The sequence below is a fragment of the Protopterus annectens genome, chromosome 6.part1 (assembly GCF_019279795.1).
Source record: "Protopterus annectens isolate FY-2018-M chromosome 6.part1, PAN1.0, whole genome shotgun sequence".
In the NCBI taxonomy this organism is placed as follows: domain Eukaryota; kingdom Metazoa; phylum Chordata; order Ceratodontiformes; family Protopteridae; genus Protopterus; species Protopterus annectens.
The window spans coordinates 151,191,139-151,205,886 of record NC_056738.1 but is presented as its reverse complement, the minus strand read 5'-3'; the positions used below and the strand labels follow the sequence as shown (position 1 = coordinate 151,205,886).

The 14,748-nt window shown below is 39.0% G+C and overlaps 1 protein-coding gene across 1 annotated transcript in view; it reads left to right on the top strand.

The window, feature by feature from the left end:
- Positions 1-14,748, top strand: part of NOSTRIN (nitric oxide synthase trafficking) — a 702,548-nt gene that overhangs the window by 517,664 nt on the left and 170,136 nt on the right. Inside the window, exon 10 of the mRNA XM_044075591.1 lies at positions 3,512-3,637. Within this exon, the coding sequence (XP_043931526.1) occupies positions 3,512-3,637 (126 nt within the window). The remainder of the gene's footprint in view (positions 1-3,511; positions 3,638-14,748) is intronic.

The following is a 14,748-nucleotide window of genomic DNA, read 5'->3' as shown; positions in this document are numbered from 1 at the left end:
GTCAAACTGCTACACGTAGACTCAGCAATCACAAAAGCACACACAAAATGCAACAATTAATGGCAGACATAAACCTACATCCAATGATCCCCCAAGAACAAAGCCCATAAGGCAAGCAAAATATTTCCATAGTACTCTTGTGTCATAGGGGATCCTATTATATGATACACAGATACTCCTCTCACCAGGCTGGACCGGAGAAAATAATAGTTAGTTGCATATCTGGTGCTAGGATCCACAAAAATAGTGCACCATTCAACCAGAGGATCAAACATATTGGACCTAGTACTCATCAACATGGGAGCACACTGCACCCTCCTCCCCCTCATGTCACATCCTCATTGATGAAGCCGGACCACAAAGCTGTCTCCTTCAAAATAAACTCAACCTAGAAAACCCAACTAAACCCATAACAGTTAGGAACTATACTAAAGCAGGTTACATCCTATTAAGCAACAGTTTGACAAAATTCATGGCTACCCCAAACCCTGGGAACACAGCTACCTCTGCAGAATTATTTCAGAAACCCTGTACAAGCATGTAAATGGCTGTACTGAAGCTGAAATACCTACCAGAAGTAAGCCCATATCTAACATCAAAAACAAACCAAACTGGTAGAATCCTTACCTTAACAGGCTATATAACAAAAAAGAAAAAACGTCATAGCCAAAACCAGAAAGAGCAACTCTCTTAATTTAACTAAACAAGAAACTAAGAGATCTGCTTAAGTCCAGCAAGGCCAATTATGAGGTCAGGATAGCCTTCCAGGCTAAGGACAATCCCAAGTTCTTCTTCAGCAATGTCGGGAACCTTAAAGATAATACTCAGCAGTGTGCAGAACTGGTGGTAAATGGCACAACCTTCACTGACCAGGGTGACATAGCAAATCTACTGGCTGATAAATTTAACTCTAACCACCTCCCACTCCATTGCACCAGTGAAATCCCTTGTAACATATTCCCCCCAACTATCAGTAGGGAGCAGATCCTGGACACACTTATTAAGGCCAAAAACACTTCTTTAATGGGCCCTGACAATATCTACAGTTGCCTCCTAAGTAACCTAAAACATGACTTAGCAAGACCACTTAAGACACTCTTCATCTACAGCCTCAAAACAAGTTACATGCCAGATGAATGGAGGGGCACAATGGTCATCCATCTTCATAAAGCTGAACTATCAACTAACCCTGGGAACTACAGACCAGTCCGACAATTCAAATATGCAAAGCCATGGAACAAATTGTCAAGGAAATGATCAACAAGGATATTGGCAATACAGCCACTGGACCAATCCCAGTTTGACTTTGTTAAGGGAAGGTCTTGCCTACTTATCCTGGTAGGTGAGAGGCTCACCATGCCTATGGATGAGGGAAAAATGGTGCATACCAATACCTTGACCTGGCCAAGGTGTTCAAAACAATACCCCACTCAGGTATTATTGACAAGCTCTCAGAAATAGGCATAAATCACTACCTAACTCACTGGATTGCTAGCTGGCTCACAGATAAATACCCAAGAAGTCAGGATCTGTGTGGCCTGGGGCAGATTCCCATCTTGTCCCACCCTAGCTACACTACAGGTTCAGCCAACACACAGGCAAGATAGTAAGAAAATCATTCTATGTTGCCAGCTCATAAGCAAGGGTATAACATCAAGGCCCAAGCACGTTATAGTACCACTCTGCTCAGCCCCATCACTACCAGACCCATCAGTGAGCACAATGCTCCCTTTGGCATGTACCTAACCAGGCACTTGCAACAGATGAAATGCCCTCAAAGATTTTTAACTAGGAGAATCCTGTGTATTAATACACTGTCCTATGTAGATCACCTTAAAGTCGTATCTCTGTACTTAGTCTCCTAAAGGTTACTCAGAGGCAATCTATGACTAGCATATAAGGCATCCCCAGATCCAGCTCTGATAGATGCCTTGCACATCTGCAGGAGAAACAGCACCGGACACACTAGATCCAAAGACCTAAACTTTGTCTATGGCATAAATAGAATCTGATGGAGCTAATGATTCCCCATGCTATGGAAGAAGCTCCCCATCTATGTGAAGCAGAGTTCAGCCCTGACCCTATTCTAAAGAAACCTTGGTCATTGGATGGGAAGTCATAAAGTCACCTGGAGTCTTGCTCTCATGTCTCTGATGGACAGACAAGAACAGTAAGGAAATTAATCCCCAGTTAACATATAACCCTTCGCTACCTCTTTACTAACATCCCCCATCATATAGGCATATATTGAACCCTGGGACAAACTGGGTTAGGATGCATAGCTAAGGTTTTACAGACTCTGGTGGTTCAGGAAAACAAAAAACAGCAGACAAACTAAGAAAATAAAACACAAGTCCAGCGTGCTAGTATCCTCCCGAGTTGAAAAACAACACTAAAAATCCACTCGAAACGTGATGTCAGGTAGTAGAAATAAAAATCTCCATGAAGGCAACATAAAAAATACTGGTTTATTTAAGATGTTTTAAGCGCTTTTCGTTTGCTTCGATCAGCAAAACTTCATCAGAAACGTTATACCTATAAGTTTAAAAAGCTCCTTTTATAGGCACAGCTGATCATTAATTAACCAGACTGAAACCCTAAAAGGCACAGTAGCAAAAAACTACATTTCAAGTTAAAAAAGCACGAAACAATACAAAACAAAACAAATACTGCAGCAGCTTTATACGTACTCTGATATCAACAAGGACTATAAAGTGTAAAATATAACCACTATATATGCTATGTTATAAAAATACTATCAGTGTGACTATAAAGAAGTACTAACAAATTTTATACTGTGACTTATAAAACCAGTTATACTTCAAACCTCATACAATAAAGACAAAGAAATCCACTAGTACTTTTGTATCAGTAAATACTCTCTATTCTAACTTAGACCATGAATATAAAGGTGGCTGATACCTTGAACTATCCTAAATTCACTTCTTTAAATTTTTTAGTCTTAAGATGCTACCAATAGAACAGGTATTGTTCAAATCTGGTAACAAGCGTTAAGTCTAACCTGCCAGTTTAGTTCCAGTTCCTCTAATTTCAATGTCTGGGCCCCAAATAGAGAGTATTTACAAACGAAAAGTGCTTAAAACATCTTAAATAAACCAGTATTTTTTATGTTGCCTTCGTGGAGATTTTTATTTCTACTACCTGACATCACGTTTCGAGTGGATTTATAGTGTTGTTTTTCAACTCGGGAGGATACTAGCATGCTGGACATGTGTTTTATTTTCTTAGACTCTGGTGGTTGTTAGCCTAGTATAAACTGATGAACCTATGAACCTATGAGCATCTTGGTGAGTTTGTTGCAAATCAATAATTCTATTTTACTGTTATGAACTTGAATATGACCTCTAACTCCACAGGTATGTACAAGTGTATTAGTGTCATGTAAGTCACTGTATTTGACAGTAGTGTGTCTATACTCACGTTGAGCTTAAAAAGCAACACCTTTGAGTTATTTAATAAATTGATTATAATGCAGTATATTGTCTTGTAGTGTCAGAAACAAATTCATGAAGCAATCAACAATGTTGATGCAGAAAAAGACATACACAGCTTGATACACGAAACATCTCTTTTGACAGAAGAAAACAAATCTGATTTTCTTCTTGCAGACTATTATGTAAGTAAATACATGGGTGCTGAAGCACATCTAAAAGTAAGTAAAGAAACAATTATATTTCAGTTTTTTCCTCCCTTATTTCATATATGCTTTTGTTATGTCATGCATTTGCAAACCTTTCTGCATTCTTGCCATGCCAGACTAAGCAGTTTGTGTGGAGCAGTGCTACCCAACATACTCTTGTAAACTGAAACCTGATACAGGTAGATGATGGTACAAAAATGTGCATGACCATTAGTTGCTTCCTGTGAGTTTGATCATGGAGAGCTGCAGAAAGGTAATGGAGTGCCAGGGTTAACAAAACGAGGGGTAAGAATTACAGATTGCTTTAACATGGGTATTTTCTTCTATACAGTATGTATAAATGCATTTTCATGCTTAAGGAGTTTGTGTATGTGTGTGTGTGTGTGTGTGTGTCTGTGTGTGTGTGTGTGTGTGTGTGTGTGTGTGTGTGTGTGTGTGTGTGTGACTGTTTGTCTGTGTTTTACTTATATAGTACATATATTTACTTACTATGTATGTGCCTAAATTTTTTGTTTCACATGCACACATATACATTTGTATGTATGTGTGTGGTACATGAAACACACAAAAACCTTATTATGACATTATCTGTTTATGTGGTGAGGAAGTGAAGATGTTGTTATAATACATTACTATAGCAATAACCCACGCCTGGGTGTGGGTAATGCTGGATTTACCCACGGTTGGTGTGGTTTGGTCACGAGGGCGAAGCCTGAGTGGCCAAACAAAGCCAACCGTGGGTAAATCCAGCATTACCCACGCCCAGAAGTGGTTATTATTATATTAATGACATTATTTAAGAAAAAAAATTACTTTTCTTAAATAATGGCATTGTATAATGCCTCCTTGCTGCCCTTCCGCAGCTGTCTGGTATTCTGTGGCAGTTCTGATGTACTGCGCATGCGTATGCCCACGCAGTACATCAGAGCTGTGGGCAAAAGCAACGGAGAAAGCAAGATCTCTGTTGCTTTTTACAAACTGTTTTGTTATGTTAAATGGGTTTAATATAGTGAGACAGCTTTAAAAAAAAGCAACGGAATCTCCGTTGCTTTTTTTAAAGCTGTCTCGCCATGTTAAACCCATTTAACATAGCGAGACAGTTTTGAAAAAAGCAAAGGAGAAAGCAAGATCTCCATTGCTTTTTACAAACTGTCTCGCTATGTTAAAGGAGTTTAACATAGCGAGACAGCTTTAAAAAAAGCAACAGAGAATCTCAGTTGCTTTTTTTAAAGCTGTCTCACTATGTTAAACTCGTTTAACATAGCGAGACAGTGTAAAGCAACGGAGATCTTGCATTCTCCGTTGCTGTAAAAAAAAAGAGTTATAGTAGTGGAAAAAGTTCGGGCGACCGGACCTTTTTCCATTACTATAACTCAGATTTACAACGTGCACGCTGCCAATCAGCATGCACGTTTTTGAATATTAATGAGGGGTCATTGTATAATAGCAAATATTACATTTAGATATTATGCATTTTCCCAAATATGTGGTTTACTGAATGCAATTTCCTTGAGTGAAGCTGAAACAAATGCCATTTGGCAAAGAAAATCAAAAACACAAAACTAAAGCACTTTATGCTACGACAAAAGCTCCTACACACTCTAGCGAGGGAGACCCCATGCATTCCCATCTAATAGTAATATTAGGGTTAGCGTTTCAAAAATATATCTTTACTTAGATCTATTGCTAATGTTTTCCACTCAGACTTCCGTCACTGCAAGGGAATACCTCAGGATTTTTGGCCTCATAGCATCTATGATATCCCCTAGCAAGACACCACATGAGAAAGATACAGTGGTATCTGAAATGTCTTTGGTCTCAGCATCAACACCCTTCATCTTTTCAGATCCAAGTAATGGGGTTTGTCAAAACAGAAATCTTTTGTTGGAGATAACAAATATCCTTAAATCCAGGTCTCCTCTTTGCCCTCCCTGCGCCAAAGTAGTCATTCACCACTGATACTTCAGAGTTTGCTTGGGGAGCAGTTTTAGGAGGGATAAAAGTGCAGGGGGTGTTGGGACACCAAGGGCAGATGCAAGCACATAAATGTCAAACAGATGCTTGCCCTGATCAACACACTCAACTCTCTGAGCCATCTTTGGTCTCCAAGGCCTCTTTAAGTGGTTACAGACAATACCACATCCATGAGGTAAATCAATAAGCAAGGGGGAACCAGCTCATACTCATTTTATAGAATAGCCATGTTAGCTTTGGATATAGCTTCACAGCACAGTCTCACTCTACAGGCATTAGAGCAAACTGTGTGGCAGACAAGCAAAGTATTACCACAGCAGACCCTCACAACTGGAAACTAGATCAGGTGGTCTTCAAATATTTCATCCATCTGTGTGGAGTTCCTCAGGTAGACCTCTTTGCCTCCTGTCTGAACAATCAGCTGGCAAACTTCTGTTCCAGGACTCCATGCAAGAAGACCTGGAAACAGATGCCTTTTCTTTTCTCTAGTCAGGAATGTTCCTGGATGCCTCTCCACTCTTCCCAATAATATCCAGGGTACGTTTGAGAATTCAGAAGGAATCCCCCAAAATCATTGTGGTGATTCCCTACTGGCCCAAGCAACCATGGTTCTCCTTTCTTTTTGAAATGGCCAGGGGCAATTGCTACAAGCTTCTTCACAGACTGGATCTACTCAAAAAGGAACAGGGTGCTTCATACAACTTGACATCAGTCATCTTCAACTGACTGTCTGGATGCTGAGATCTTTATTACTTTTAGGCAGCTGTTTTCTGAGGATGTGCAGCAGGTAGTAATAGAGGCAAGAAAGTCTGCTACAAGAAAATCATACATTAGCAAATGTAAAATGTTTTATAGTTGGGGCAAACAACATAACCAGCTCCCATTCAGGGCTAGTTGTTCTCTGGTTTTACAATATTTGATTGAGTTATTATCCTATGGCCTTTTTTATTCCTCCTTCAAGGTTCATTTATTGGCCATTTCAGCATGTCTGCCCAGGCATACTCCTCTTTCAAGGCATTCTCAAGTCATAATGTTCTTGAAAGGGGTTTTTCTTAAGAGGCCTCCAAGTAAACTGATGGTTCCTCCTTGGGATCTTAATTTTGTGTTAGAGAAGCTAACACTCCATTTCAACCAGCTAATCTGGCTGACTTGAGGTTTTTAACATGGAATACAGTTTTACTGATTGCCCTGACCTCTGTAAAAAGTGTATGCAAGTTGCAGGCTCTTATGGTGGGTCTACCCTACCTCATTTTCCACAGGGACAGGGTTTCTTTGAGAGCTAATCCTTCTTTTATGCCTAAAGTGGTATATGAGTTTACTTTAAGCCAAACTATCCATCTCCACATTTTCTTTCTTAAACCTAAAAGTGAAAAAGACAATATATTCTGCACCTTGGATGTCCACATACAACTCGGACACCATTTTGACAGAAATCTTTCAGATCTTTGGATCAATTGTTCATTTCTTGTAAAGCTAAGAATCTGTGTCAAAACAGACTATTACCAAATAATTGTTTAAGTCTATTATGTTTTGTTATACTCACCATGACAAATCTATTCCAAGCAAGATCAAGGCCCACTCTACCAGGGCCTTGGCTTTATCTGTGGCTTTTTGAAAAGGTTGGATTCTAGAAGTATTCTAGAAGCTGCTACTTGGTCCTATATACCTACTATTACAAAGCACTATAAGTTTGATTCCTACTCTTCATCTAGATCAAGCTTTGCTAAGACCATTCTCCATGGCTTCCTGGACCCTTCTCCTTCCACCGCCCAAATATAGCTAGCTAAGGCTACTACAGCAGTGATCAGTATGATGAACATATTACAGCTGTGTAAGCTGAACTTACCATAACATTAGATGTTCAAATGATCACTTCTGCAGTAGCCACTCCCTCCCTCTATCCACCTTGTGTTTGATTTGCTTTTTTATGCCAGAGGGTGGACATTTATTTTTTGTTATTCCTGGCATTGTCCTTTCAGGGCTCAGTCTCCCTCTTCCTGCTGACAAGAAAGCTCTAAAGGACTTTGCACCCAAACATGTCTTTAAGTTAGCTCAGCCAAGCTGTTTGACAGTTTGGGCACATGGAAGGTGCTCTGAAGGTGTGGAAGGTTATATGCTTGAATGGATATAACCCATATACCTAAAGCTATATGACTTCAGATGGGTGGATATTTTCACAAAATGCAGTCCTGTTAATGGGTTTTGTATAATCTGCCATTAACATGATTCAAGAAACAGAATGGCTTTAGTGTTATACTTCATACCTATGGATTCTACTCACACATACTAAAGGCATTAGCTATACATAGAACACACAAAGTACATCAAAGTATAGCACCCTGACAGCATTCAGAGTCATCTAAAAATGTGCAATTGCTTTGTTTGCTTTTTCTGATATGATCAGCTTCCTGCTGGTTGTCTTCTGTTAATGTTTGTTCTGACACAGGTAAAGGGCAGAGCCTTTAAACATGTTGTATAGTTCAGAACATAAACTAGCATTATTCTATAAGAACATATACTGATCACCTTAAAGGGAACAAAACCATACTGGATCAGATGATACTGATATAAAAGTGCAGGCTCAGATCACGTAGAAGAAAATCTATCTGCAGAGTGAGCATAGTAAGACAATATCTGTATTCAACAAATTTGGAGGAGGCCCATCTGAGAACTGCACTACATAGATGGATCTTCATATGTCTCTTAATATCACAGACATGTATAATATCAGTCATCTATAACAGAAATATAACTCAGATGGGGGAGAAGGGAGCAGCTTCCCCAGGTACAACAAATCTTTCAACCTCTCAGCACAAAAAAATCTGGAGAAGGCCATAACTGCTGGAGGAACAAAGGCCCAAAACAGGGACAATTCTTAAATATTGCTCTTATAAACTTAGAAATTGATAGAATAACAGGTTTTACATTACCATGAATTTTCTGAATGGTATGAGGTCTGAAACTCAAATGCCTGTCATTATTTATGGACTTCAATCCTAAATGATTTGCCAGAAAACCAAATGTTTATGGGGGACAGACTAAAAATATGAGGCAAAAATCTGGACAGTTGAATGTATGGGGTGCAAGGTGACAGGGAATGTATCAGCGAGTGCCAATGGTTCACAAATGCAGTGTGTCTATTGATTTATGAGGCTACAAAATATTTGTGTCTTTATAAGTGAATTCTAAATGTGCATCTGTAGTCATGGCAGAAGTGCTCAGTGTATCAAGTATGTGGAACAGTAGCTGTTGCAGGAGTACAAAAGAGCTTATTTTTATGACCAGGTATGATTCCTGTTTGTTTTGCCATGACTGCGGAACATAATTCATTTGCATACTATTTAAATGTCAGGATCTGGTACTGGAGTAGAATCGCTGTAGGATTACTATGTGCAGAGCACAGTAGAGTATGATTGTCCATGTGCACGTCTGTGATTGGTATGCCTACTAACATAGGCTCCAATGCAGCTCTGTATCTATACACATTTCTGTGCACCTTTCAGTGGTCTTAGATTACAGCTTAGCCATGATCTGCTGAGCAAACCATCAGTTTCTAATGGCCTTCGGGATGCCAGATTTACTTTTTATGAGCTTAATTCATAGATAAAGTCAGATAACTATCAGCCTCACCTACGCACTTTATTCTGCAATTCTTCTGGATGTCATATTTGTTTATGATTAGGTAAATCCACATTTCAAATATTACAATATTATCAGACAAGACAGACTAAACAAGCAAATCAGAGGAGTAGCTGTCAAGTTCAAAGACTCACTAAATGTGGAAAAACTAAAGTGTACCTACCCAGACATCCCCAATGCAGAAATCCTAACCACGTGTGCAAATTAATCCTCACAAAGCAATTGTAATCATAGCTGCCTATCTACCCCCTGACAACAATCTTCCCAGCATTGAATCCTTTTTCTCTTGGTCTGCCTCCTCTTTCTACCAAGAAACTATCATCTTAGGTGACTTTAATCTTGACTCGCTCTCCTGCTCCTTTAACTGCCCTACCAATTTTATATACCTTTACCATTTCACCCAAAATATCAACTGTCCCACTTGCATCAATAATTGATCCAAAAAACAGTCATTACTTGACTGGATATTAACCAACAAGCTGAACCTAGGGTTTCAAGCTGTTTGCCTACCTGTCAACCTTAGCAACCATGCATCCACCTTTCTAGTTAGAAGGGGACTTCATATCCAATCTTGCATACTCTTCAAATATACACGTACTAAGAAAAATTCCTTACCTGACTTATTTAATCAATTACTACTACGCTGTGATTGGTCTCCATTAAAAAAACCTACAGCTGGACCTTGCAGTAGAATTCTTAACAACAAATTTCTAGACATCCTAAATACTTTTGCCCCCACCAGAAAAATGAGATTCAAATCCAAATAATTACCATGGTTTTCTAATGAATTAAACTTCTAATTAAACAAAGGGACAGAGCCTGGTCTCATATCCAATCCACCAAAGACAAGGAGGCTCTCACAGCTTATCAGCAATTAAGAAATCAAATTAAGAAACACATCAACAATGATAAAAAAATGCACTTCCTAATCTGTCAACAAAAATATGCAAACAACCCACAAAAATTCTGGAAGAATATTAACTACTTCATTAACCCTGGTAAAACCTCCAATCTCACTCCTTCCACATACAACACTACTGATTCCTTAGCCTCACAATTCAACTTCCATTTCTTAAACTCTATAGCCTCCCTCCTAAACAATCAGCAATATCTACCACTTACAGTCCCCATATCTACAACATCATGAACACTAACTCCTTCTCCTTTAAAACCACCCAGACTGCTTATATTAAAAAGCTACTAAGCAAAGTAAAACCCTGCTGCCTTGCTGCTAGCAAACTACTCAACAAATTCCTAAAAGTAGCTGCTCCATCCATCACCTAACCATATCTATCCTTATAAATCACTCCATCTCTGAGCAGCATGTGCCCTGCCTCTAGAACATCTTTCACATCATCCCCCTTCACAAGATCTAATGACATTTCAACTCCTGCCCATAGCCTTCCTCTCACCCTTAGTCAAAATTCTAGAGAAATGTATTTACCAACAACTCCTGTATCAACTGACCACTAATAACCTCATTTCCTCCTCTCAGCATGGCTTCAGACCTAAGCATAGTACTAACACAGCACTAGTAAGTTTTACGGATACTGTCACCTCAAAAATGATGGACAAATAGTGTCTGCAATTTTCTTACATATGTCAAAAGCTTTGACAGCATATCTCACCAGCTACTGCTCAATAAACTTGCTACTTATAATTTTAATTCCTCATCCTTAACATGGTTTCTCAGCTATTTGTCCCATCGTCAACAGGCTAATAAATGTGAAAAAAATCTCTCCCCACTTCTGTCAGTATCCACCGGTGTTCCCCAAGGATCCATACTTGGTATTTACCAACAATCTTAATACAGCAGCAGACCTTGCCACCATAATACAACATGCTGATGATTCCTTGCTAATCTGCTCTGCCCCTTCCCCCCCCAAGAACTTCAGGCAAAAATGCAAAAATCATTCCAGAACATGGAAACTTACCTCTCCAACCATCAACTCATTCTAAACCCAAATAAAACTAAGTTAATGATTTTCACAAACAAATCCTCCAAGACCAACCCCCTACCTTTCTCTATTCATTCCTCAAATGGAAACAAAATTGAACTTACAAATCAAACAAAACTCCTGGGGATCACAATAGATGACAGCCTAAATTTTATATTCATATCTCCCTAACAATCAAAAAAGTTCATGCCAAACTTGGCACTCTCTATAGGGTCAAACCATACCTAACACACCAAGCCAGACTAGCCACAGCAAGATCTTACTTACTGTCTACCCTCCTGTACTGCTCACCAACATATGTAAGACTGACCTTAATATACTTGAGTTCTGCTATTACAAAATAGCTAAATGTGCCACTAACCATTCTCATAGAACTCATCAGTGTGCTGCTCTCCATCAACTTAACTGGAAGGAACTACCCAATCTGTTAATACTAAACCAATTTGCTTTCACCCTCAAAATAATTCACAACCCCAGTAACTGCCCAGCACTTAATAACCTGGTCCAACCAAATATCAACAGTAGGTCCCTTAGCTAATCAAACAGGTTATTGTTAAAAGTTATCCAGCCTCACAACTACCATGGAGACTCCTTCTATTCCAGTAAAATAGCTAATACCTGGAATGCCCTTCCTCATGACATCCAGAACAATCCAAGCTTGCTTTCTTTAAAAAAAAACAATTAAAAGAATATCTCAACAACAACTGGCTCTGCCCCTGTAATTTTCCAGGATAATTCATCTTTCCATTCTTTTCTCAACATCCCCCTCCAGCACCTTAACTTTACTCCTATCTCCATTTTTTTAAGACTGTTTTTTGGTTTGCTATCTGCCAAGTATTTGATTTTTCAATTATGCCAGTACCTCTGTTTTATATTATCCCTACATTTGTTTTGCTTTGCTAGCTATCCAATATTTTTGACTACTCAGTTAATCAATGCTTCTGTTCTTATGTAATGCTCTATGTTTGCTTACTGAAATAATTCCATTAGTTGCCTTTAATTTAGCATACATTGCTCCTATTGTTGTTGCAATTTATTTTTGTTACTGGAGCTTTTCTCCCCGTGTAAACGGGCTACTGGTCCAGTTGGACATTACCCAGTTAACAAATGTAAATAAATAAATAAATAGTAATCTATCAGCCTTACCTACACACTTTAAATGCTCCCATTTGTGAATCATGGAAGACAGTGAGGTTATTCATTTGCATTCCTACTCCATAACTGGGCACTTCTAGATAGTCCATTACATTCCTGGGATTTACCGGGGGATTGTGGACTGGGTAGGACTACGGTATGTGGTTTTAGTGTTGAGACAGGTTTTGTGAATACTATACTCAGTAAATTGATCTATCATGTTACATTACTGTAGGCCTCTTCTTCATTGGTAGAATTAAAGAAACCTGTGGAAGGTGTTATAGAAACATGTATGTACAGAGCTTTAGAAGCAATGATACACAGATAAAATGTACTATCCACTGTAAAAGTTAGTCCCAGCCGAAGCTTGTAATAATGAGAAAGGTACACCACACTTGCAAAACAAAAAGTCTGCCAACACAAAAATACAGCCAGCTCAATCAATGCTGATGTGGAATCACTGTCCGAGAAACAGGGAAACTATTAACAAGACTGTCATCCATTTTATGCTCATTTACTTACAATAAGGGCAGGATTCATCTCAACACAGCAAAAACCTCCACTATTAGTTCTTAAGAGAATAAGCTTCCACTATAACCATGCTGAAGAAATCTGAAAAGCACAGATTTTATTAAATGTACCAAGGTAAAGTCTAAGAGGTTTCACTGCCAGCCTCCCATATTAACACAGAATATTCTTGGTGCAAATAGAAGTATAGGGGCAACTCTTGAATCTAAAAATAGCATTTGATGATTTTGTTTTACAAATGAACCTGAGCTCATGGATAAATCATGGTCTTCTCTCACTGAATAGATAGGCTCAGGAGTACAGTTTGAAACATGTGATGTACTGGCTCCCTCTAGTGGCCTAAGAAAATTATAATCCCCTACTATACCACTTAGTACAACTGCATTGCTGTTTTCCATGCTTAAAATTACGTATCACATATTGATACCCACTGAAATTCCACTGCTTAACTTTCATCTTTATATCTCTTTTCTCTTTAGTTTGTCAGAATGTAGTTAGCTCTATTAATAAAATGGTGCTGCATACAACATAATGACATTAGCTAGACAATCTACCCATATGATAATGAGAGCATGTAACTTTTGGAGATGACTACCCTTTACTTGCAAACATGCATTCGCCTGCATTTGTTTATGAGAGAAAATGGAATCAATAGTTCTTTTTGTGTTTATCACATCCAAGTACTTCACCTGAGTATCAGACAAAATAGGTAACCTGAATATTATATGTGTTCATGAGTTTTTTAATGCTTTTTTCAAGACCTCACAAACCACAGTCCCTCCCTCCTGATTTTCTGATATACCATGGCCTTCAAGCACTTTTTTCCTGTTTATGCAGCTATCCAAGCTATGCACTCTGGCACTATGGCAGTCCTTTCCTCCATGCCTATGCACTGACTGCATCTAAATAAATGCACATTGTTTCTGTAGAATGCCAGGGAGAGTTTACAGATGTTCATCATTGTGATCATTCCTGCAGTAGCTGAAGCAACATGGGTTATATCCTGCATAGGATATAACAGTCGGCCAGCTTCCAAAGCTTCAGGGCACCTTCCACGCATCCAAAGCATTAGTCAGTGTGAGCTGAACTGACAAAAAGTCAAGTGCAGGTGCCAAGCCCTTTAGAACATTCCTTGCCGCTGAGAATAACACTCCTATGCAGGCTTTCAATGACTGACGGTCAGCTAATACTGTTTCATTGCTGGGCATATAAGTTTCCTTCAGGAAAAAACGTCCACATTACCTTTTTTGCATAATAAAAAGAAATACCTTTAAGCTAGGAAAAAGAAGTTGTTTAAAACTATTCTTTCTGTGGATAAACTGCGGTTATTCTACTTTTTGGGACTAAGGAAAGTGTTTAAATAGATTTTTACATTTTATTCTGTGAAAAAGTAACTTTTTTTCTGCTTTACTGCCTTACTGACTGTTTCTTCTTCCCTAGGAAACAACCACCATTTAAAGCTTGATCATGGAACAAAGTACCAGTCCCTTGGTTGGACCATCTCACAGCCACAAAAAGAAAAAGTTAACAAAGTAGCCTTTGCCATCATAGCAGGCTGGTAATTTTCCACTGCTGCAGGTGGTTCACTGTGCTGTGGCCAAAGCTCCTCGGACCATTCATCCTTTTCTTCAGAACCCTCTGGTTTAATCCATACAGCCACAATAGACCATGGATTAGCCGCATCCTCTGCAGTCGTAGGGGTACCCTCAGGGGGCAAGGGAAAGCCACTCTTATCAGTCACGGGAAAAGGGGCAAGCTGCTGCTGGCAATACTGGATCAGTTTTTAATACTTGTCAAAAGAAAGCAGAAATCTAACCATTTTATTCTTCTACTGCATGATTTACTCTGCACAGG